Source organism: Gallus gallus, chromosome 1, assembly GCF_016699485.2.
Source record: "Gallus gallus isolate bGalGal1 chromosome 1, bGalGal1.mat.broiler.GRCg7b, whole genome shotgun sequence".
Taxonomy (NCBI): domain Eukaryota; kingdom Metazoa; phylum Chordata; class Aves; order Galliformes; family Phasianidae; genus Gallus; species Gallus gallus.
The window spans coordinates 105,533,886-105,555,461 of NC_052532.1; the positions used below are offsets into that span (position 1 = coordinate 105,533,886).

Below are 21,576 nucleotides of genomic sequence, written 5' to 3' on the forward strand. Positions count from 1 at the left end.
TAGCACATTTGAAACAAGTGTGCTCTTAAAGCAAGGAGGAAGCAACATGCTTTGAGAAAAACAACAGCCACCACCATCACCACCAAAAAAAAAATACCGCAGCAGTTCCCTCCCTACTGATCTGTTCTAGGAATGGGGCCGAGGTTAAAAAGGAAGAAGTGAAAGTGTACAGAATACAAGGATCTCACAGGAAAGAAAAAAAAAAAAAAAATATATATATATATATATAACATTACAGTAACAAGATACATGAAGTATCTCAAAACTTCAGAATCACACAACTGTATGAGCTCCTGGACTGTAGATTCTAAGACAAGTTTACCATTTCTGGTTGCTAAAATGAAGAAAACCAGCAACGGGGGAACTCCTGCTCTCAGTACCATCTCTCCCCTCTAGGATCCCTGCCAATCCCAATGGATTTCCCATCCTGCCTTTCAGCTACGTAACAGCAATTTTAAAGATAATCGAAGACCTTCAGCATACTACAGACACTGCTCAGTCTTAATGCAGCCAAAAAATAAAAAGCAATTCACTGCAAATGGGACTATTGATAAGGGATACAGAAGGGAGAACTAAAAACAAACAAACTCAAACAAAAAACACCACCAGCATTTCTTTTTTCCCCTTTAATTTCTTATAGTTGAAAAACAGCAGCAAGGGAGATTGCCCGTAGATGTTACTGACATTTGTAATGAGGGCAGGGCAGTCAAGATTTGTGCGTCAAGACCATCTGTCCAAGAAGTTGCTGATGGGAACATTTTACTCAACCAGATCAAAAAGCATCTTAAGTCCCAGGAGCTTCACAGACCGTTTGTGCTGAGGAACAGAAGATATTTAAATTCTGGTTACAGAATTCTGGTTACTTGAAAGTGTAGACTTATTTACTTCTGAAATACATTACGTTTCTTTATCTTCCATGGGCTTAGAAGTCAGGAATTCATATGTTAGAACTGAATGACTTGTCTTTTTCTTGCTTGATTCTTCTGAACTATTTCCATAGAAACTTTGGCTTCATACAAGGGGATCGGTTCATCCAGCTGAGGCCTGAAATGGAATAGAATGTCAGACTGGTCTGCTGAGCATGCTCAGATCAATAATAACATTCTAGAACTACTGCTACAGACTTTACTTTCACTATGTAAACTTTACTCCTTAAACACAATGAAAGTTTTACAGCTTTGCCTGGATTCGCAAAAGAATGAAAGAGCCCTTAAGCAAACTGGAAACAGAAAATAAATATATATCCTTCACATGAGGAAAAGGTGGTGGTGGGAAAGCTTTTGCCCTACAGCAACACCGTTGACCCACATTAATAGAAAGGATATTCCATTCTAACCTCATTACGGGCGTATCTAATAACGCTGTCACTCTTCTTACAAAGGAATATCAGACAGACCTACTGTCTTTTACAGTCAACACCATTTCTCAGTCAGACACATTGCTGAGCAGCCAGATATATGCTCTTCCTCCACCAAGAAAAGAATGTGCTGCCTCTGCTAAATTTTGCCATCAGCAAAATCAGGGGTTTTACCAAGTTTCCCCAGGCTTAACCCTCTACATTATGAACAGATCACAAACAGTTCCACGTAGGCTATTTGAGGAATCCTTTCCTCAGCATCTCAACATAGATCTGCTTTGCTGTCAAGAGATTTCTACTCCATAATCTCAATTAAAAAAAGAGTAATCATCTCTCTTACCTGAAAACACTACTTGATAATTTCTCCATTATATCTTCTAAGATGCGTATCTACGAGCTCTGTCAAGGTAACAGCATATCTACAGATAATTCTTTCAACAGTTGGGTTTGCTGCTAAGAGCCCACTATTCACATGAAACCAGCAGGAACGAGACAAAACAAAAATGAACCGTAACTCCAACCATTACTTCAGATCTACACATGTGCTTATATATCAGAATAACCTTTCCTGGCTTGTAGAAATGAAAAAAAGGAGAATTTAAAAAAATAAAATAAAGCAAAGAGTTACAGTAGGCAAACACAGTCTACAGGAAGTAAAGCACAGTACTAAGTAATCAGAATGGCAACTGCACGTTTGCTGCAGACTGAAGACAACTGACTTTGGTACTGATTAAACTACCTCTACTGTTCATGCAGAAAATTGAGACAAAAAAACTGCAGCAAAATTAAGTTTGGAGTGTAGCAGAGCTTATATGTTCTTGGAGCAACACTGTGCACCTTTAAGGAATCTCTGTGCTAACACCTAACATTTGTAGGGAGGCAACGGACAGTGTTTATACGAAACATTGAAAAAATGATGTTCCTTCTTTCATTTTAAGAGTAACCTGGTTAACGTTTGGAGCTCAAGCCATTTTAAAAAGATCACCTTGTGATTTCTTCAGGTAAGGCATCAATGCCATGGGCTCAAGAATTTCACAAGATGCAGAGCTATTAAAACGCAGATTTTTTTCCTTTCAGCTTTTAAAGAAGTGGTGATAAAATGTGCTGTGGTTATTAGGGGAGACAACAGAAAAAGGTATGTTTTAGTCAGCCTACTTTAAGTTCAACAAAAGTACCAGAAGATAATGCTATGTTTGATATCCTATATCCCATAAATAGATCCCTCGGTGTGCCTGACCTTGCCTTATCTACTTTGCAGTTCAGTGGAGGAGGGGAGGACTTCCTCGCAGTATAGTCAGTCCTTTGACAAGCGTAATGACTTAATCCTCACCTGCCTCCACTGTTCTGCTAAGCTGCAAAAGTGATTCAGCAGATCTCAATCTGCAGTGCAGAACAGGGAGGGTCCTTAAAGCCACAACCATTCCATGAAGCAACCCACTGAACACCATCCCATCAGCAAAAAGCTCCAGGTCCACCTCCTTAAGGCCACACGTTGGTAATGCAAATGAAGGCAGCACACCTCTTTCCACACCCACATCTTCACTCAATTAAATGTTATGCACATAACACTGCAGATAAGAGGAAGATTCCAAAGCCAAAATATCTTAACGCTTACAGTTAATCTGATTGCATTAAAATTTACAGGTGATACATCTCAACAGAACAAAAAATATATATATATCCAAAATATTTTATGTACAATGTAAAAACCTGTAAAGCTTCACTTAATTGGCTGTCTCAAACAAAATCACTATTTTTTCCACAACACATTTTTGCCTTTCACCATTACTTTTTACTTCCTATTCAGAAAGTATACAGAGACTAGCTTTAAGTACAAAGGTTATACTGTAGTTACATTGAACGCTTCTCTGTGCTGACCTTAAGCCTGAGGTTACAGGAGGGGACAGAAGATGATTTATTAGTTAGTTTATCTGTTATATTTCCATCCACTCCTCAGCAGTCAGTACTCAAAATTATCAAAAGGATATAGAGATACTTCCCCTGCTCTATATTGGACAAGTTCCATATCTCCTCGTTCAGAAAGGAGACTGTGGCTCCTTTAAGAAACAAGGAATGACTGTCTGGAGGATCCAGCTTAAACAGAATGAAGAAATATGTTATTTAGTTATATTTTCCTGTACAGAAATAAAGATTAAGTGGTTAATTTATATTTATGGTTATAAAACAAACAAACAATAATTAACAGACAAGATATTAACTTACTATGTTAGAGAAGGGAGTTCCAAAATTGTCACAAAGGAAAACATAAAAAAGAGCATTACTAAACTGGAATGCTTTTCATTTTCTGGCCACGAAAATCTCCTTACATGAAAATTGATGGCATTTAATAGCAGGTAGCCATTCAGTCATGTACTACAGTATAAACAAACTTGCTGATTGATACAGCCTCTTTACCTGAAGATTTCTCTCTGTTGTTATCCAGTTTCCCCCAACACCAAGAAGAGTGATGATATCATGCTTATGAGGCAGTAACTGTGATTTTGAAGTTGATTCATCTTCAGCACTATATAATTTTACTGGAAAAATAAAAGGACATTCAAGCTCAGAAGAAGACAATCACTGTCAAAAATGAAATGTTTATCTCTTCCCATACTGAAAAACAGGCATCTTGGGGTTCTTTCATCCTCATGACTTAAGATACGAAAGAGCTGCAATATATTCATCTGAATGCACACACTGCATGACGGCTGCCTGGAACAGAACTGGAATTCAGTTCCGCTGTTGGCCTCATGAGACTATCAGAGACAGCAGAAGATTCAGGAAATCCAATACAATATCTGCTTTTAAGATATTTCAGTGGGACTAAGAAGTTCTTTCCTTATTGCAGCTAGACACAGTAGCTTCAGACTTCTCAGCTATTCTGATTGTTTTAGGATGATCAACTAAGGTAGTATAAACAATGACGTCACAGATCTACTTCTAAAAACCACTTCTTTTCAGCTCTAAGTTGAGAAGAAGCATTTCAGACCAATTTAGCTGATCTCTAAGATTTTGAGATACTTCCACTAGAGGTAATACGAGGAGTTCTTAACCAGATCTTTCTGAAGGAGGTCTCTTGAGTAAAGACACATACATCAAATTAATGGGATCAAGCGATGACACAGAGTTTTGAGCTGATGTAACTTCCACATATACTACTTGGAAATAATAGAACACACTTCGTGCTACTCTGAGCACCAGGTTTGTATCAGTTACATACCTCCAGCATCTACAACAATATCCACTCCTAAGCCACCTGTTTCTTCCAAGCAGCTTTCTGCCACGTCTATCTTTCCATTTGACACATCGATCACCCGAGCTAGACAAAGCAATACATTCAACTGATTACAATAAAACCACAGAGTTTAGATTCACAGCAGAATGAAGATTTCCCATTTTCTGTATTATTAGCAAGTTTGTAGCTAAGTCAGAAAGCTCAATCAATAGTTTTTCATTTTCCAATACAGGGAAAACCAACACAAAAACACTGATTAAATTTAATCCACAAATAAAACTTTACCCCCCCCTTTTTTTTTTTTTCATAAACAGACTTCAACTGTGCCAGGGAAGGTTCAGGCTGGACGTTAGGAAATACTACTTCTCTGAAAGGGTGGTCAGGCACTGGAATGGGCTGCCCAGAGAGGTGGTGGAGTCACCGAGCCTGGTGGTGTTCAAAGAGCGTTTGGATGTTGTGTTGAGGGACATGGTTTAGTGAGAAACATTGGTGAAGGGCAAATGGTTGGACTGGGTGATCCTGTGGGTCTTTTCCAACCTTAGCGATTCTGATTCAGTATTTCTTCCTAACATGGAGTCTTGTCTTCACCATCAGAAGTAAATGCGTAAAAGCCCAATAAGCTCAGTCACTAATGAGCAGGTGACTTGACTTTTCTGATGATTCCAGCAAGATTGTTAATCTCATTATATCCATTTTCTTTTTAAAATAATGCTTAGTAGCACCGTCACCTATCTCATGGAATGGATAAGCTGATTAAAGGTATTACCTAATGCATTATTTTTAAAAAATGTGAATGACCCTTTGGGTCATTAAATAAATATGCAGATAGAAGTTCCTACATCTCCTTTTGAAATAATCCTGATCTGAAAGTCACTGATGTATTTTTTTCTCAGGTATGAACGACACCTTACTTACAGATGGATATGAAAAGAAAGGAAAGCATCAGGAACAACAAGGATGGAGAAGCAGAAGCTGCGTTTCTTCTATAGAAACTATAAAGGCCAAAGACTTCTCGACAAAATGACAACTGGAATAATGAAATTTAGAGGCCCGTTTCCAAAGCATGATGGATTAAACTCAAATTTGCAAAGCGCACTTACTCACTAAAGGCTGCCGCATACCTTCTTGAATTTAAGCACGGGGACGAGGAGTGAAAAGAGAAGAAAAATTGCAAGAAACTGATCATTAAGAAGATTATTAAGAAATACTGCTTCCACCTCCCCCCCACCCCACCCCCTTGAAATACTAAGGTGTATTCAAATTCTCAAATTCAATCATTTAATATTTTTCACTGCAATCAAACCATCTGGCCAAAACCAACACACATGGTCATAACTTCATAGTAATTTGATAGTAACATTTCCTGTATTCAAATTAACAACAAACAAAAAAACTATAACCTTCCAGTACTTGAAGGGAGCATATAAATAGAAGGGGGAATGGCTGTTTACGAGGGTGGATAGTGATAGGACAAGGGGGAATGGTTTTAGACTGAGACAGGGGAGGTTTAGGTTGGATGTTAGGAGGGAGTTTTTCCACGCAGAGGGTGGTGACGCAGTGGAACAGGTTGCCCAAGGAGGTTGTGGATGTCCCATCCCTGGAGGCATTCAAGGCCAGGCTGGATGTGGCTCTGGGCAGCCTGGTCTGGTGGTTGGCGACCCTGCACATAGCAGGGGGTTGAAACCCGATGGTCATTGTGGTCCTTTTCAACCCAGGCCATTCTATGATTCTATGATGATTGTATGACAACAAAATAGTTTCCTCAGTTAATAGTTTAAAGGTACTTTCTCAAGCAGGCAATTCAATGTAGTAAAAAAGAATTACGAATATAGCTTCAATTCTTGAGAATAATTTTGATCTAATAGACTCAGAAGCTATCAAAAGGAAGGCAATAGTCCAACCCATGTGACCATTTTCTGATTTCAGTTCAGAAAAAAAAAAAAAAAATCTGTTTTGTTACTTAAGTCAATCCCAGACAGCACTGAAAATGCTGCAACAATTTCTCTCCAGTGTGTAAAACGATGAGCATCAAGTTATAATATCATTTCCTACAGCTCCTTAATTGAGGCAAAATTCCTCACAAAACATTTGCAAATTTGTTCAGTTTCTCCTCCTGTGATCGGCACAACTTCTAAGGTAACATCATTCTGACCGGCAAAAAGGCTTCAGTTTCTCTTCCTTCACTGCTGATGAGAAGTAGAAATAGCAGCATTTCTGCAGCTTCCTCCCAGAATTGACTCTCACCCAGCAATTTCTGCTACAGACTTTGAAAACTGCCACACAGAAGATCTGCTGTTTGGTTTGCTGAATGTAGTCATGAGAGCCATGAAATCACAGATGAGTTCTTACCAAGAATTAATTCAATGAAAGCTCAATATTGGGTTTGAACAAAACAAAACCTAAAAACCAACCCAACCAACTATGATTCTATGATGCACGTGTGTGGATGTATATATTTCTTACATATATCTTTCATTCTCTAACATTAACTCATCCCATTATTTAATATTTAGTCTCTAGTCTGAAACGTGGGCATCAGCATACTTCCCATACTACTAATATATTCCTCCAGGGATTACTGAAAGAAATATAAAATATAAAACATCTATCCACACAAATCTGGAGGGTCCTAAGAGGAACGATTACATTCCCAACACAACACTTGGCAGCACCCTGCTGAAGATCATTAAGGTCAGACAGCAAAAAACGCCTCTCTCCTTCCTGTTGTGCAAGAACCTCTGCACAGCACTCCACTTCCTGCTGCATTATCAGCACTCCAAAGCTACTACAGGAAGAGCCAAATGCTTGCTTGGTAGGCTGGAAGTGAATCACTCCCCAACAGTGCAGATGTGTGTGAACGTGCAGCCCCAGAATGCACATGCATACTATGTTGGCTCTGTGCTTCCACTGCCAGTTCTGTTCTCAGGAGCCAGAAAGGAATTCAAATTGACAAGAACTCTGTTCTCTCGGCGTCTAAAGAACAGCTGTCTGGCTTATTTCATTGCTCTGCTAGCTTATGATTCTTGAGCCAGCAGGGAGAACATAAGGACAATAGGAAGTGCACCTGCATGTCAGCAATGCCGGGTTTTAGCAAGTCACTCAGACCTAGAGATGGGATTTGAGAACTGCCGTAATTCTCCACTCAGAAAGCCAAGACTGCAAATAATTTTGCTAAGCAAAACAACAGAGGAGAAAGGAGTCAGAGACAATTGACATTATCTTTTGAAATCAGATCTCATCTTAACTCATGTGTATTTTCATGTGACTGTAATTTATGCAGATGTAACTGACTCCACAAAACTACTCTTAAACCAAGACATTCTTACAACAGCCACCACTACTTTTACGCATACTTCTTTGAATGACAAAAAAAAAAATGGCACATTTAAGAATTTGAACTTGTTGATTATACTGTGGCAGTCTCAGCATTTTGAAGAGGAAGCGTCAGAAACCAGTTTTAACCTTTTGTTCACTTTACGGCAGAGTTCACGGGCTGCAATTAATCTGGAATCTGTGTATCTAATGTAATACTATCCTTTATTTGAGAACAGTCTGGATAAAGAAATATTCTACTCAACTTCTATTCCTCAACTTTGCAGCACTGGAATACCAAAAGTTGATCAGAAAAGATGCTGGGAGCTTTTACTGAGCCTTTTCCCACATTTCAAGTAGCATTCTTATTTTGAAGGAGAAAAAGAGAAAACCTGAAGTATCAGGCTAGAATTAGAAGTCACAGGTGAATACAAGTATCTTCTTTAATGCAAAGCTCATTTAGCAAATGTGAAAGTCCAATGAAGCGTTGGAACATCCAACTACTGTAAAACATGCATCATTTTACAGCTACAACAGTACTTGAAACGGCTGCCACACAGCTTGATAAAATGCTACTGGAAGAAATTGGAGTCTGATTAAGAATTGATCTCAAGCATATAATTATATGTGAACTCTGGTTCGGGTACATAGATTACAGCCTGTGATACTCGTGATCTAGCAATGCTTTCTTCTTGTTCACAAGCAACAATTTTATCAAGTGAAAAGGTTTTTGAGCAGCTAGGCCAAAAGTGAGCACTGAAGTCAGCACTACGTGAGATGGAAAGTAGTTAGAGACAGTCATCACCATAATGATGAATAATGGAGAATAAAAAATTAAATTAAAAATAAAAATTCCATTAAGTACGCCTGAAAGAGAATTTAAATATGTATAGAGTACAAAATAAGTTTTAAAACTATTTGATTTGACTATTTATAAATCTGTGTTTCAGTTTTCAGCTATTGAAATAAGCCTCCAGAGTAAAAGAATTTCAGGAAGTCCTCCTTAAGCTTAAACTTTAGTACTGAAGAACACAACTTACCCACAGCAGGTCTAAGCCTCTCCAGGTACTGCTTATCTTCAAGACTGTAGGCAGTAGATATTACTTTAGCTCCTCTATGCTGTGCTAACTGAATAGCTATTGTACCAAATGGCTGGAGACAAAAACAAGCAAACAAACAAACAACAAAGAAGCAGATGGGCTTATTTACAGAAAGAATTCAAGAAAGGTTATATTGCGAAGACAGTCATGAGAAGTCAGAAGAATATCCAAAAGTGAACTTACACCTTTAATAAAATCTGAACCGAGAATGTGAATATTCACAGACCTGCTTCAGTTCCAAATGAAGCCAAAGAATCTTTTTCCTTGTCTGGAAAGCTATGAATAAACGTAGGAGCTAACAGGTCTCCCCCTCAACAAAATAGCTTAAAAACGTAAGTACTGTAACTGCAATTGTAACTCCTAGCTTTGCGCTCACTTGATCGTTGAAGGAAGAAGTGCAACCAAGAAAAGAGCTCCATGTGCATTTACATTAACAAATCTTGGCTGTGGCAAGGTCCGCATCCTCATCAGCAGTACGGATTGCAGAAATACAAATGAAATTATTTATATCTAAAGAAAGTTAAAACACACTGGTGGGACAGGAATGAAAACTTAAGGCACTCACCCCCAGTTACACCTCAAGGCTTAGCGTAAAACTGTCAGAATAAAACAGCAGAAAAGAACTACCTCATCACTGCCCACAGAGCGTGTAAGGATTGTCATTCTTGGCTCAGCATCTCACGTGGGAGGGCCCTTCCACTAATCCATTAAGCTAAGGGCACTGACAGGAATAGAATAGAGTTTGATAAGCTTAGTATGCAGTAAAAAATCCAATGTTTCTGGTGATAAGACTGTTGCTATGGCAGAGGCCATCCGTACTGCAATTGTTTTATTATTATTACACAGTTGTTACCTACACTCGCTCCATCCATGACAAGGACAGTTTTTCCAGGAGAGACTTGTGAAAGGTAGTGTAAAGCTGTGTATGCTCGGACACCATCACGAACAGTCCCCGCTGCTTCCACCCAACAAACTTTTTCTGGTTTATGAACTAAATGGCAGAAAGAAAAATAAAACCAGACACAGAAAAAAAGAAAAGCAACAAATCCCCAACATTTCACTCGAGACAGTAGAAGTGTTTTCCAGTTTTATCCACATGCTTAAACACCTACGGAGGCAGAACTAGTGGACGGCTTTGTAAATTAGAAATCCCAAGTTCAAGCATCATTTATAATGTAGGCAAATTATATGATTTAGCAGAGAGTTTGACAGTAAATGAGAAAATCACCACAGAGCAGCCAAAAGCCTGGCATAGAATGAAGCAGGCAAGCACCATCCTACCAAGGCACTAGAAAGGGAGACTTGAAAAGTTTGATCTGCCTCTATTACCTCTTTGGAACTGACAGTTAAGTCTGAACCAGGGGAGCTATGTAACAACATAAGCAATGCAATCACCCAAGAACATTTATCCACATGCAGGAAAAGAATGCTAGGAATTATCATCGGCACCGACTCTTTTGTGCCAGTTGGTACTACCAAGCACAGAGTAAAGCACTGACAGTTAAGAAAGGAGAGGAAAGAAAAACAAACAAAAAAAAAGCAAACGTTTTCAGCTGACAGCAATTGCCAATAGTTATAAGACAGCAAAGATCTCTGTATTTGTACTTTTAAATATCAGAAGGAACAAACTTTTTGCATCCCCATGAGTTCGTAGCTTCCTTCACAAAAACGGCCAAAGCCAGTCAGAAAGACTTATTTCCCAAACAAGTTAACACAAACAAGTATCATTTATCCCACGTATATTAAAAAATCAACCACGGAAATGATCTTTCGTCGTATTTTAAACAGTAAAACAAAGATTTAGTACTGGCATAAACAAATTTAAAGGAGTCCCCTCCTGACTGTAGAGGCTGAGATCACAGACAGTCGTAGAAACACAACAGAGGCAAAGTTGAGCAAGAGTAGTTTTCTCAAGTAACACAAGAAGTGGGTGGGAGAAGCACAGAGATTCCTAAACTCAGTGTCCCATACATAAAGACACTCCATGCCCAGGAAGTGGAAACTGGAAAGTCACAGCAATTGAAAAGAACGTTTCGGTACAGGGTTTTCCAGGATCCTCAATCTCTGAAAATTCCTTTCTCCAATTTATAGCCTCCTAATTTTATCCCATCTGTTAGTATAGTCACAAGTGATGATCCTGGATTGGATCAAACTGAGGAAAAAATGCAAATTTTTTACTTAATTTTTTTTTTTGACAGATTAGGTGTGGAAAAAGAAGGAAAATAAAAGTGAAGCAACGAGAAGGAAATAAAAAGTGAAGCAAGTTAGAAGGAAATAAAAAAGATGAGTCTGCTTGAATGGTTTAGGCAAAACATTAACCCATTAAACGATAACAGGAAAGAAACAGGTTCTGAAAGTACGTGGTGTTCAATGCTTTTACAAATAGGCGGAGTAGATAGGATGCCTGAATGCTGCTAGAAAATGTGCTTAAAAGTTCAAATTACTGAGCTCTCCATTAGAAAAGCCAAACTGAATTCCAAAGGTATCATAAGATATATTAGCAAAACATATAAACTACATACCCAAATAATGCTCATGAACTAGAACAACTTCACAAAGGCCAGACTCTTCAGAATCCAGAGGCAAAATTCCTGGGGAAAAGAAGATTATACACAGACCTTTAATTTCAAACAGGCATACATTATAACCAAAACAAGCACGTAATGAAATTGTTGGTTCCACCTGGGCTGTGGTTCAATTGCTCTCTTTTCAGGCTTACGGTAGTTTAAGAGAACTTGGTAAAGTAAGAGCCTGTAACCTCAATGGGGAAGAGCACACAAGACTGTTCCAGAGGTACTCCAAACAGCACTTTGAGGTCAGGGAGATAAATAATTGGGACATAATGCTTTTTGCTACAAGCACTGTTAATTTTTGTCTGGTCATGTTTGAACACACTTCATGCTGCCAGCACTCTGATTAGTGCTCTGCTTTCTGCTCTGGACCATGGCTAATGGGAAAGAAAATTGGGCCCTCAAATTGCAGACCAAGCCACGCTATGGCTACAGTCACCAGGATGGAAGACCAGAGGTAAGTATGCCATTGGCAAGAGCAATTAAAAAAAAAAAGGACAAAAAGGAGCAGAGGAAGAACAACCGAGAATGAGTGACAATAAGTTTTCAACAGTTGGAATGCAGAAGAGGAATTAAAGATAAGAAACACCCAAGGAAGACAAAAAGCAAACACAGAATGGACAGAAGAAGAGTTACAACAGTCCTTCCACTGGCCAAAAAAGAAGGTACATAAGCAATAGGTTCTGGCATCCAATCAGTCTTCTGAAGTTGTGTGTCCTCTTTCCCAGGTAAGATGCTTAATGCTTCCTCCCCCATTCAAATCTCACACTCCATTTAAATCAAACCAAGGGCCTCATCAGATAATCCTCAGCAAACACGGCTGATATTTCCACCAAACTTTCATAGCTTCCACTCAAAAAGGATGGGCTCAGTATCTATTTTCAAATCTCTCAAAGTTTTTTTTTTTTTAATAGAACAACAATAAAGTGTCCCAAGTAGACAGCTTCAGCAGCTATTAAGAAATAATGCAAGAAGGGCAACACTCTCAGAACATACCTTCTTTACAACATCACTATCGATTCCATTTTACTTTCACAACTTAGTTATCCTCTGTTTAAAGCAATATACAGAATGCTAACATCTATGAAAGAACAACGTTCCTAAGAAATATATCCTCTATCCTAAAGCACTTAGATTTTGATGATTAACACAACATCATATTTCAGATGTTAACAAGGAAATCCTTATAGTAAACTAAAACAGCCTTCCCACCTAAAACAGTTGTCATTCTAAATCTCAAAACAGGAAATGCAAAACAAATAATACATGAAGATGTTCTTTTCTCAAGAGATGCAACAGATCAGGTACAAGTCACTAGAGTCTCAAGTGTCAGAAGATAATGTGTGTTACGGCCTCCAAGGAGTCATTACACATTACTGTCAACTCACACTGATTCCAGCGTCTCTAAAACCATGCACAAAAATACGACCCTTACACTGATCAAAGAGGTATGGCTTCTTAAATAACTGCACCCTTAAGTCAAAATACCTCAACAACACCTCCAGAAGCTCCAACATCAAGTAGGGACCTTTGTGTTACGCATGCTATACACGTCAAGCATTTGACAAGTACAAATTCAGATATTTCACCTTATTTGTCAGAAATACTCAACATGGTGTAGGGCTTTCATGCCTTCATTTATTCATTCAGTAACGAGGCATGTAGAACTGACGCTCAAATTGGCTAACCATCATAATATTTAAACAGATACTTAGGTTCATGTATTCAGGTTCATGTCTCCAGCTAGTTACAGCTGATGTAGCTCTCTCTATTTTCTCCTGCACTAACTTTGACAAGACAATAACGAATCTCAAAACGGCTGGTCTGAGTTCTCTCTGTTTATCGTAACCAAACATAAGGCTCTGTAAAAAGAATACATTATGTAGATAAACAATCTCTTCTGGAAGGTCAAAGAAGGATAAAAAAAACTTCAAAACTGAGAGACAGTTGGTATGACTTTAGGTACAGATTGAAGAGGTAACATACCAGGTAGTTCCAGTGAACACAGTATGAGTAGCACATGAAAGAGTAGATTTATAAATAAGGACAATATTGCCACATTATTTCTCATGAACTCAGAAGCATAAAGCAGGACTGTACTCTTTGACAGTAGGACAGGCCTTTTTATACAATTTAGATAAAGATATGGCATAGTTTGGGACAGTTTGATGTTACTAAGTACAGAGATAACCAAACCATTTGGTAATAGCTGTGTTTTTTTTTCAAATCTGTTCATTTATTAATTAAAAATAAGCTCTCAACAATAACTGGGAAACATGCTTGTTATAAAAAACAGATTTGCTATAGGAAAAAATACTTCACTCCCATGTTTCATCTTTACAGCATCTATACTGGATACATAAGAATGAATAGCTGTTTGATAAGCAGTGTTGTGAGACTGCAGCGTTTAAAAACAAAGAAGAGGGCTTCCTTGCTTTCAGGGCTAAAAATATTTAATGCTGTTTTCCTTTACCTTCCTCTTTCCAAAAATGTAATTTCGATTCTTCTGCAGCTGCGTTTGAAAACATTTGGTATTGAAGTATAAAAAAAACCAACGCAGTCAACTTGGATAAACCCATAGATCAGACAAAACGAATCTGCTTTTCTCACAAACCCTGTATAGATTGCATGACTGATTCCATTCCCTTAAAGATGGACACTGAAGCAGCTCAGATGCTTCAAACCACTTTTCTGTATTTGAATAAGAATGAAACTAAGTCTTATTTCACAAAGAATTAAAACAGAAATACCCACAGAAACAAACAAAAACCTTAACACCTTCCCACAGCCACTTAGGCTGTCACTCATGTCACTTGGCTCTCTCAGACTCACAGATAGGTTTTCTGGGGTGTTTTTTCCTTAATTACTTACTGAAACTGCATTCTTTCTGCTACCACAAAAGGTGATGGAAACCAATATTTTGAAATATTCAACAGATGCGGCATACGTGAGTCAGATTTTTAACCAAACGAGCAGTGCTGTTCATAGTAATGATACTATTCCTCGTTCAAAGTAATTCGTTTTACAAGACTTGAAAATGCTTGGTCACAATTGTGCTGCTTTAATAAACAAAGTGGAGCCATTTGTGCATCCCATAATTGGAATACTATTTCTGACCTGTTAGAATTAGACTTTCTATAGTAAATTAATAATAATAATTATAAGTAATAATTATTAAGTTCTGCCACAGTTCCAACAGGAAAAGCCCCAGGCACTTCACACGTGCTTGACTTGGAAGTCCATTTTCAACAACAACAAAAAACCAAACCACAAAAGTACAGCGACTACCACTTGCCCATCTGATGGGCTTTCCTGATAACAATATCCCAGCCACCTCCCAGCTGGCGCAGAAAACACAGGCTCCATCTTAAGTAAAGGAAGCGAGGAAAAAATCCACTTTCACGAGCTGCAGTAATAAGTATTTCAATTTGCAGTAAAAACAAAGATTCTAAAAAAATAAGCAATTTGAATTAGCATTTCTATTCAAATGTTAGCAAAACACCTGAGGGCGTGCAAGGACTTTCGTTAGCTCAGAAAATCCAACAGAACTATTGAACCTACCTGTATATTCAAGCAAGGACCACTCATGATTTCTTTACCTAATCAGGAACTCATTATGGTGGGTGGTGCGTTCCAGCAGTAGATGCAGATTTTCACAAGCGTGGCATATGGGCTCTCATTCAGCAATGGAGAGAACGCACTGCTAATGGTAGTGACTACGTTGAGAGGGTGTTTTGGAGCTGACAATTTGTTCTATCAAATAGTGTTATCGTGCTCTTTGTGTCTGCTGTAGCTTCCGTGGAAATAAATAGGTGGCATTACTTTTGGAGAAGCCTACGTGCATCAAGGTAGTGTTATAAATACTAATCACTGTCTATTTATTCAGTTGCTTGCCTCTAGAACACTCACTCTGCATGGCTAATTGGCACGTATATTTTATACACACGAACATGCATGTCTAGTGTATATCCTTCAAGATTCAGTGGATGTAGTAGGACTACTACAGATCACATTAGCAGGAGATCTGAACTTCTGCCTCTAATAACCAAAAACCATCCCTAAGAGAATACTTTGAGATTAAAATCTTCATTTACAGGAGCTGATTCATGTGATGGCAGCTAGAACTTTGAAAATACACGTTCAATTGTAGCTTTAGCAACGACTATAACCTCAACCACTCATTATAAAGCGATTATTAATTGTATTAGTTGATAAAGCAAACAAGTGTTGACTTACCTGCTACTTCATCATCAGGCTGAAAGAAGGACACCTTTCTCCCAACTCACGGAGAATATATGAATAGAAGGAAGAAGGTAGCAGCATAAATATTTGCAGCTGAAATTAAGCACGCATTTGACAGCATTGCTTATCACTAGCACATACAATTAAAGATCCCCTAATGCTAGTGAAGAATGTACATTTTGTATTGAACACGCACATACTGAAAACGAACCTTTCTTTGGCACCCCATTCCCAGTCAGATGCAAGCAGACACACGCATTAGGAAGATCTAGTCTTTAACTACACATCAAAGGTGGATATGCAAACGAATCACTGCTGAAGATCCTGAATGCCTTCACTATTCCAACAAATACTTTTTACTAATTACTTAAAGGTTGCTGCAGCATACGTAGTTAAGACCTTAAGATCTCAATATATTTTATTTAGAAAGCTGCAGTGCATTTCTTTAAATGCTCCAAACAGATATGCAAGCACTACAGTTTGGTCCCATTGCTTTCTGTTCAGTACCATTACTAAGCTAAGGAAAGCCTCATTAACAAAACAAATAGTAGATCCTATTATTAAAGGTGTACCGTGCAAACACTATTTATTTATTCTGGATTAACAGGCTTTAATTCTTGCTCCGTACTCTCACAAGGAGATTGTACTGCTTACCTTCCAATACAACTCCAGAAATTTCTCGACCAACAGGCAGAAGCTCCTTTTCCAATTTCACTTCTGACAGGAGCTAAATGAAAATGATGGTTATAGCTTTCCCACCAGGGCTCAAGATTTGCATGTTTATTATGATCTTAAAGTGTTTCATATTCGAAATAGGAAAACTGGGCCACTACCAAAACATTATTAGGGTTAAAAGAAAGTACACGCATTCCTCATTTAATATTAAAAACTTTATTTCTGCATTTAAATTTAGAAGCGTATAAAGGAAAAGAAATAAAACCTGAGTCATTAGCTGACAAGCCAAACTGGGACTTAAAGTCAGTATGCAGAGGATGATAAAAGGGTTTTACTGTAAGAACTCAAATGAAAACTGTGATGTTTCTCCATAAATTAGTAAACAAATTCAGGTGCCTTTTATTTACAGAGATACATAAGAACACCACATCAATCCTGCCCCTTGTTTCTCAGCAGTAAAGCCATATCCTCAGATGGCACAAATGGAATTGTGCCAGTTAGCAGCTAAGGCACTGGCTTAGAACTCCAACGGAAACTGTAAACACCTCCGGCTTTTAGGAAAGAAGGTAAGCAAATACCTTTGTGTCTATCCAGCTGAGAGCGCAGGCTCTAACTTGAACTTTCACGTCATTGTCTCCTGTAGGAGGAAGGTTTTCCTAGGACAAACAAACAGACATCATACAATGTAACGTGAACGCGCCAGTAGAATCCTTCTCAAGCTCTTAAAAACACTTTTCCACAGTCCTTGTTTCAGAGTCTTTCCCAGTCAGAACAATAATTTGTTTTCAATGAAAAAGAAACCCATACCACATTGGATTTACAACAGCATTTTGAGTACATGTATCATACTGTTACAAACTGACCACAAAACCTTTCTAATTCTCCACTGTTACATTGTTACTGAAGGTATTTTTTTTTGCCTTTTCTCCCCTGGAAGTTAAATATCAGATCCTTACCCCAAGCAATTTTAATACGCAGTTACCTGCCTGGCAAATATAAGGAGGTAGATTTACAATATTAAAACTAGGCTGTGGGAGCGATGGAGAACCTCAAGATAATTTTGACATGTGTCTGAGATACTGGGCTATCATACAGAGGTAAATGTTCGAGTAGTCCTGATGATGCCAACGAAGCTGTACCAGTAAGGACTGATGTTGAGTCCCACAGATGATGGGCACCTAATATACAAGAAGGCCCAAGGAAACCTCCTTGCCTATCCCAACTTTTGGTGTTAGCAGTGAGACCTGCACTGATCTCAAGCAGTTGAGCAGCGCTAATTTAAAACATTTAATTAGCTACATTGAGTTCTGAGCTGCTGACTTTGTGCAGTTTTTAAAGAGCTACGTAAATCACTGAAGGCAAAACCATCCATTTCCATCACAGACTGCAGTCTGTGATGTAAACTTCTGTTGGAATTGGAAGCGAAGCACATACCAGAAAGCCGTTACAGCTTTGTTTCTACAGGACGCCTTTCTAAGTGTTTAAGCTTTCTTTGATTTATTTTTAAAAGCCATTCTCAACAAACAGCTGCTGCTCTTTTCCAAGGCTGAGCAACGTGAAGGGGAACTTCAGGAAGAGGAGTATGGAGCTGCACCTTTTCCTTACCACCGTTCAGTTAAACACACGGTGTTCATTTAAAATTGGAAGGGATTTTGGCAGTGAGACTGACCTCCTCCTCCTCCTCCTCCAACAGACCAAAGTGGGTTCTCATTCTTTGTTCTACAAAACAGCCAAGCCATTACACTGCTGAACTACAAGAGTACTGCGTTGCTGAGAAGCAACAACAACAACAAAAACAACACAAAACCTCAACACTTCTAAATCGAAGCGATTTGTGCAATTTATGTAAATTCAAGGTCACATCTTCTTTCGGATGTGTTGTATATATGGTGTATACAGTTCAGTGAACCGAATACTGTTACAGTGCACGTAGTAAAATTGCTTTTCTTTAGGAAAAGATCACAAGAATCCAAACCTTGGGAACAAGAAGAGACAACGAAATGTTCGTGCTGTTAACTCGTTAATGACTTCATAACTTAAATATGTCAATATTATAATTTAACCAAGCACCATTTAAGGTACTTTGCTATGTAAATTCTTCATCCAAACCACTGTCTTCTCATTACCCAGCTGCTGTTCCATTAACATTTCCTCAGTCAACTGGTTTCCTCATAATTATTATTTTTCCAAAGTTTATTTCTATTTAGGATCAGGATTCCACAGCACTGCTCACGGTAAAAGCATCTGCAGAATTAGCACCTATCTGAAGAGCTTAAAATAAGCAAGCGGACAGAAAAGTAATGTAATACAGGAGCGCAGTTTGAAGGTCTAATTTAGCTTACTTATGACTATAGCAGAGCTGCTGGGTTTGCCTGTTGGCAGCATCTATGTCTATTCCCATCCCTCTTCAGTGTTGGAGCTAGTAATCATGAAGCCACCGCATAGATGTAAACTAATCTGGAAAAATTACTAGTTCTCAGCTGGGTAAGTAAGCTGATGTATATCACCTTATAACTGCATAACTCCAGAACCATTAAAAGGAAGAGACCAAAGACGTGTTGCTGAGAGGTGAAAAAACCTCTTCAGCTAAAGCATTATTTAATGATCAGCATAAGTGGATTTAAGATTGCTCACTGAATATGCATCTCGTTGTATCATAATCAGCCATCTTATTGCATCTTTCTCTTCCAGCAATTCATTAAACACGCTTCATTACTGCGACTTTACATCTACTCAAGCAAGATTCTTATCAGGACTATGTTGTGTCATTTTGATATATGGCTCATAGGTATACTTAGCTATCTACGTTACATAAATATACATAGGTATCTGCAGCAATTTCTTTTGTATCTGTAAGAGATTCATTTCAAAACCCTGGGTTCACATCCTCAAAACCACGTACGTGTTTTTCTACATTCAGACACTCACACTGCATCAATATACATGTGTCGGTATCCTGTTTTAGTCTCATGCCACCAACTTCCACGTATGCTTATTCAATTAACATTTACATCAAGCTGACAAAGGCTGTTCAGCAAAATAGCTTCTACCAGATCTGACAGAAAAGTAGCTATCTTCTAGTTCTTTCAAGCTGCAGGAAGATGCGTTAGCTACACAGAGAACTACCACCACCTCTAAGAGAAAGGCTGCACTGTGATTTCAGTCCCTAAAAAGAGCAAAGAACTTGCAAGAAGTCAGAAAATTAACATCAGGGGCACTTTAAATACGGTAAATTTCTCAAGCTACATTTCTACTTTTTCAGTGACCAGAAAATCTACTCAAGGGATGGAAGCATAAAATAAACGAACTCTGGCTTCGCAGCAATGAAAAAAAGCTGCTTTTAAAATGTGGATAGCAAAACTGCAAACAGAAACGTAGCACAGCCCTTGCTAAGTGCTGCGTCATGATGGTAAAACACTTATCTCCTACCTTCATTTACCTGCCAGCCTGCACAAGGATAACACCAGTTCTTCTTTTTTTTGAAGTTTCACTCCCTTCTTCCACTGAATGATTAATTGTGCTATTATGATCAGAACTCACCCTTTCCTGGAAGATAAAGGTCATTTCCTCTCCGGATGAATTCTGCTGACAATACAAGGCCTTCATGGTGACCTGGAAAAAAGACACAGTAACTGTAATCACGCAGTAAGCGCGGAGAAAATAAGCAACTAAAGCTTTACATTAATTTCTAACCAGAAGAGCAATTGTTTGCAAGCAACAGAGACACGATGAGCCTTACAGATAAGTTTTAGAACAGATAAAGAAAGAGATAAAGCATGATAGAATCACAGACCCATAGAATGGCTTGGGTTGGGTTGGAAGGGGCCTCAAAACTCACACCACCCCAACCCCTGCCATGGGCAGGGCTGCCCCCCACCAGCTCAGGCTGCCCAGGGCCCCATCCAACCTGGCCTTGAGCGCCTCCAGGGATGGGGCACCACAGCTTCTCTGGGCAGCTGTGCCAGCGCCTCAGCTGTTACCTACAACACATTACGTCACTGTTGTTGACAAGAGTGCAGCAAATGCTGGGGACTGAGATGTACTGCAGAAGGCAATGGATGATGTGTTAGCCCAGCAGTAGATGGGGAGCGTGTCATCCACAAAGGCATGCGGTTTGAGCAGCTCAGATAAAGGCAGTGCAAAGGGAATAAAACTGCTGCGGGAATACCAGGAACCTCACACACAGCAAGCATCACAACTCAGGTTTTTGCTCTCCTCCTCCAGCTTCTCTAGCATACATTGCTCTCGAGGAAGAAGAATCTTTTTGAGAACAGGTCTCTTCGAGTTCCGTGGGGAAGGAGAGCACAGACAGATGGGGAGACAGCCCGGCCTCACGCTGGCACCCACCACCCGGCCCCATCACGGCCATTTCTGTCAGCGAAGAGCAGCGCGTTGCCGCGCCAACGCCCGGCTACAACCCGCAGCCGCACCGCCAAGCGCCCCTCTCCGGGTACCCGCCCGCCCCTCGGGCCGCCAAACGCCCCCGGTATCCCCCTCGGTATTTCCGCCCGCCGCCCGCAGCAGTCCCCGAGCACAGCCGGAGCCCAACCCAGGGTCGGCAGCCCCACCCGAGGCTCGTGGCCGGAGGGCACGGCCGCGCCCGACAGCTCAGGCCCCGCGCCCGGCTGTTGCCACGACAAACCGTTGCTTCCGCCGCGCTCCCACCTCAGCGCCCTCCGGCGAGAGCGGGTCACGCCCTCACGCTCCACCCCGCCGAAGCGAGCGGCTTCGCGATTGGGCGCTCGGCGTGAAAGCGGAAACAGGATTGGCTAGGTTAGCTGTCGCTCACCTCCGGCGGGGAAAAGGCGTGGGCCGCAGCGCCCTGCGCAACCCAGTCAAGAGCAAGGAGAATGAAGAGGCGCCGAGTTAATTCTGCAACACAAAGCCGCGCCTCCTCGCGGCTCCGCCCCTCTCCCCGCCCCTCGGGCGCGTCCCACTGGAGCTGTGGGGGGAACGAGCCCGGCCACCGTCGCCCCCGTCTCCCCTCGCTGCGCGCTGACCCCCTGAGCGCGAGAGCGGACCCGATTGGCCGCCGGAGGCGGGGTCCGCGCGGCACTCGCAGCCTCTGATTGGCGGAGGTCTGCC

The 21,576-nt window shown here is 40.0% G+C and overlaps 1 protein-coding gene across 17 annotated transcripts; it reads right to left on the reverse strand.

The window, feature by feature from the left end:
• Positions 1–611: 611 nt before the first annotated feature.
• CRYZL1 (crystallin zeta like 1) lies at positions 612–21,522 on the reverse strand. 17 transcript variants are annotated; one of them, XM_046915053.1, is made up of 15 exons: positions 21,281–21,522; positions 20,032–20,103; positions 17,070–17,147; positions 16,471–16,543; positions 15,811–15,855; positions 11,527–11,595; positions 9,862–9,995; positions 8,945–9,056; positions 5,693–5,716; positions 4,578–4,676; positions 3,773–3,894; positions 3,346–3,451; positions 1,698–1,743; positions 902–1,044; positions 612–816 (listed from the first exon to the last, which is right to left on the reverse strand). In XM_046915053.1, the coding sequence occupies exons 2-14, from the start codon at positions 20,095–20,097 to the stop codon at positions 945–947; spliced, it is 1,074 nt and encodes a 357-aa protein (XP_046771009.1). In that variant the 5' UTR covers positions 20,098–20,103; positions 21,281–21,522; the 3' UTR covers positions 612–816; positions 902–944. The 17 variants fall into 17 exon arrangements, with proteins under 17 accessions (XP_046771009.1, XP_040522235.1, XP_025000867.1 ...); XM_040666301.2 differs by lacking the exon at positions 5,693–5,716; XM_025145099.3 differs by having other exon boundaries at positions 612–1,044; positions 5,693–5,713.
• Positions 21,523–21,576: the final 54 nt, after the last annotated feature.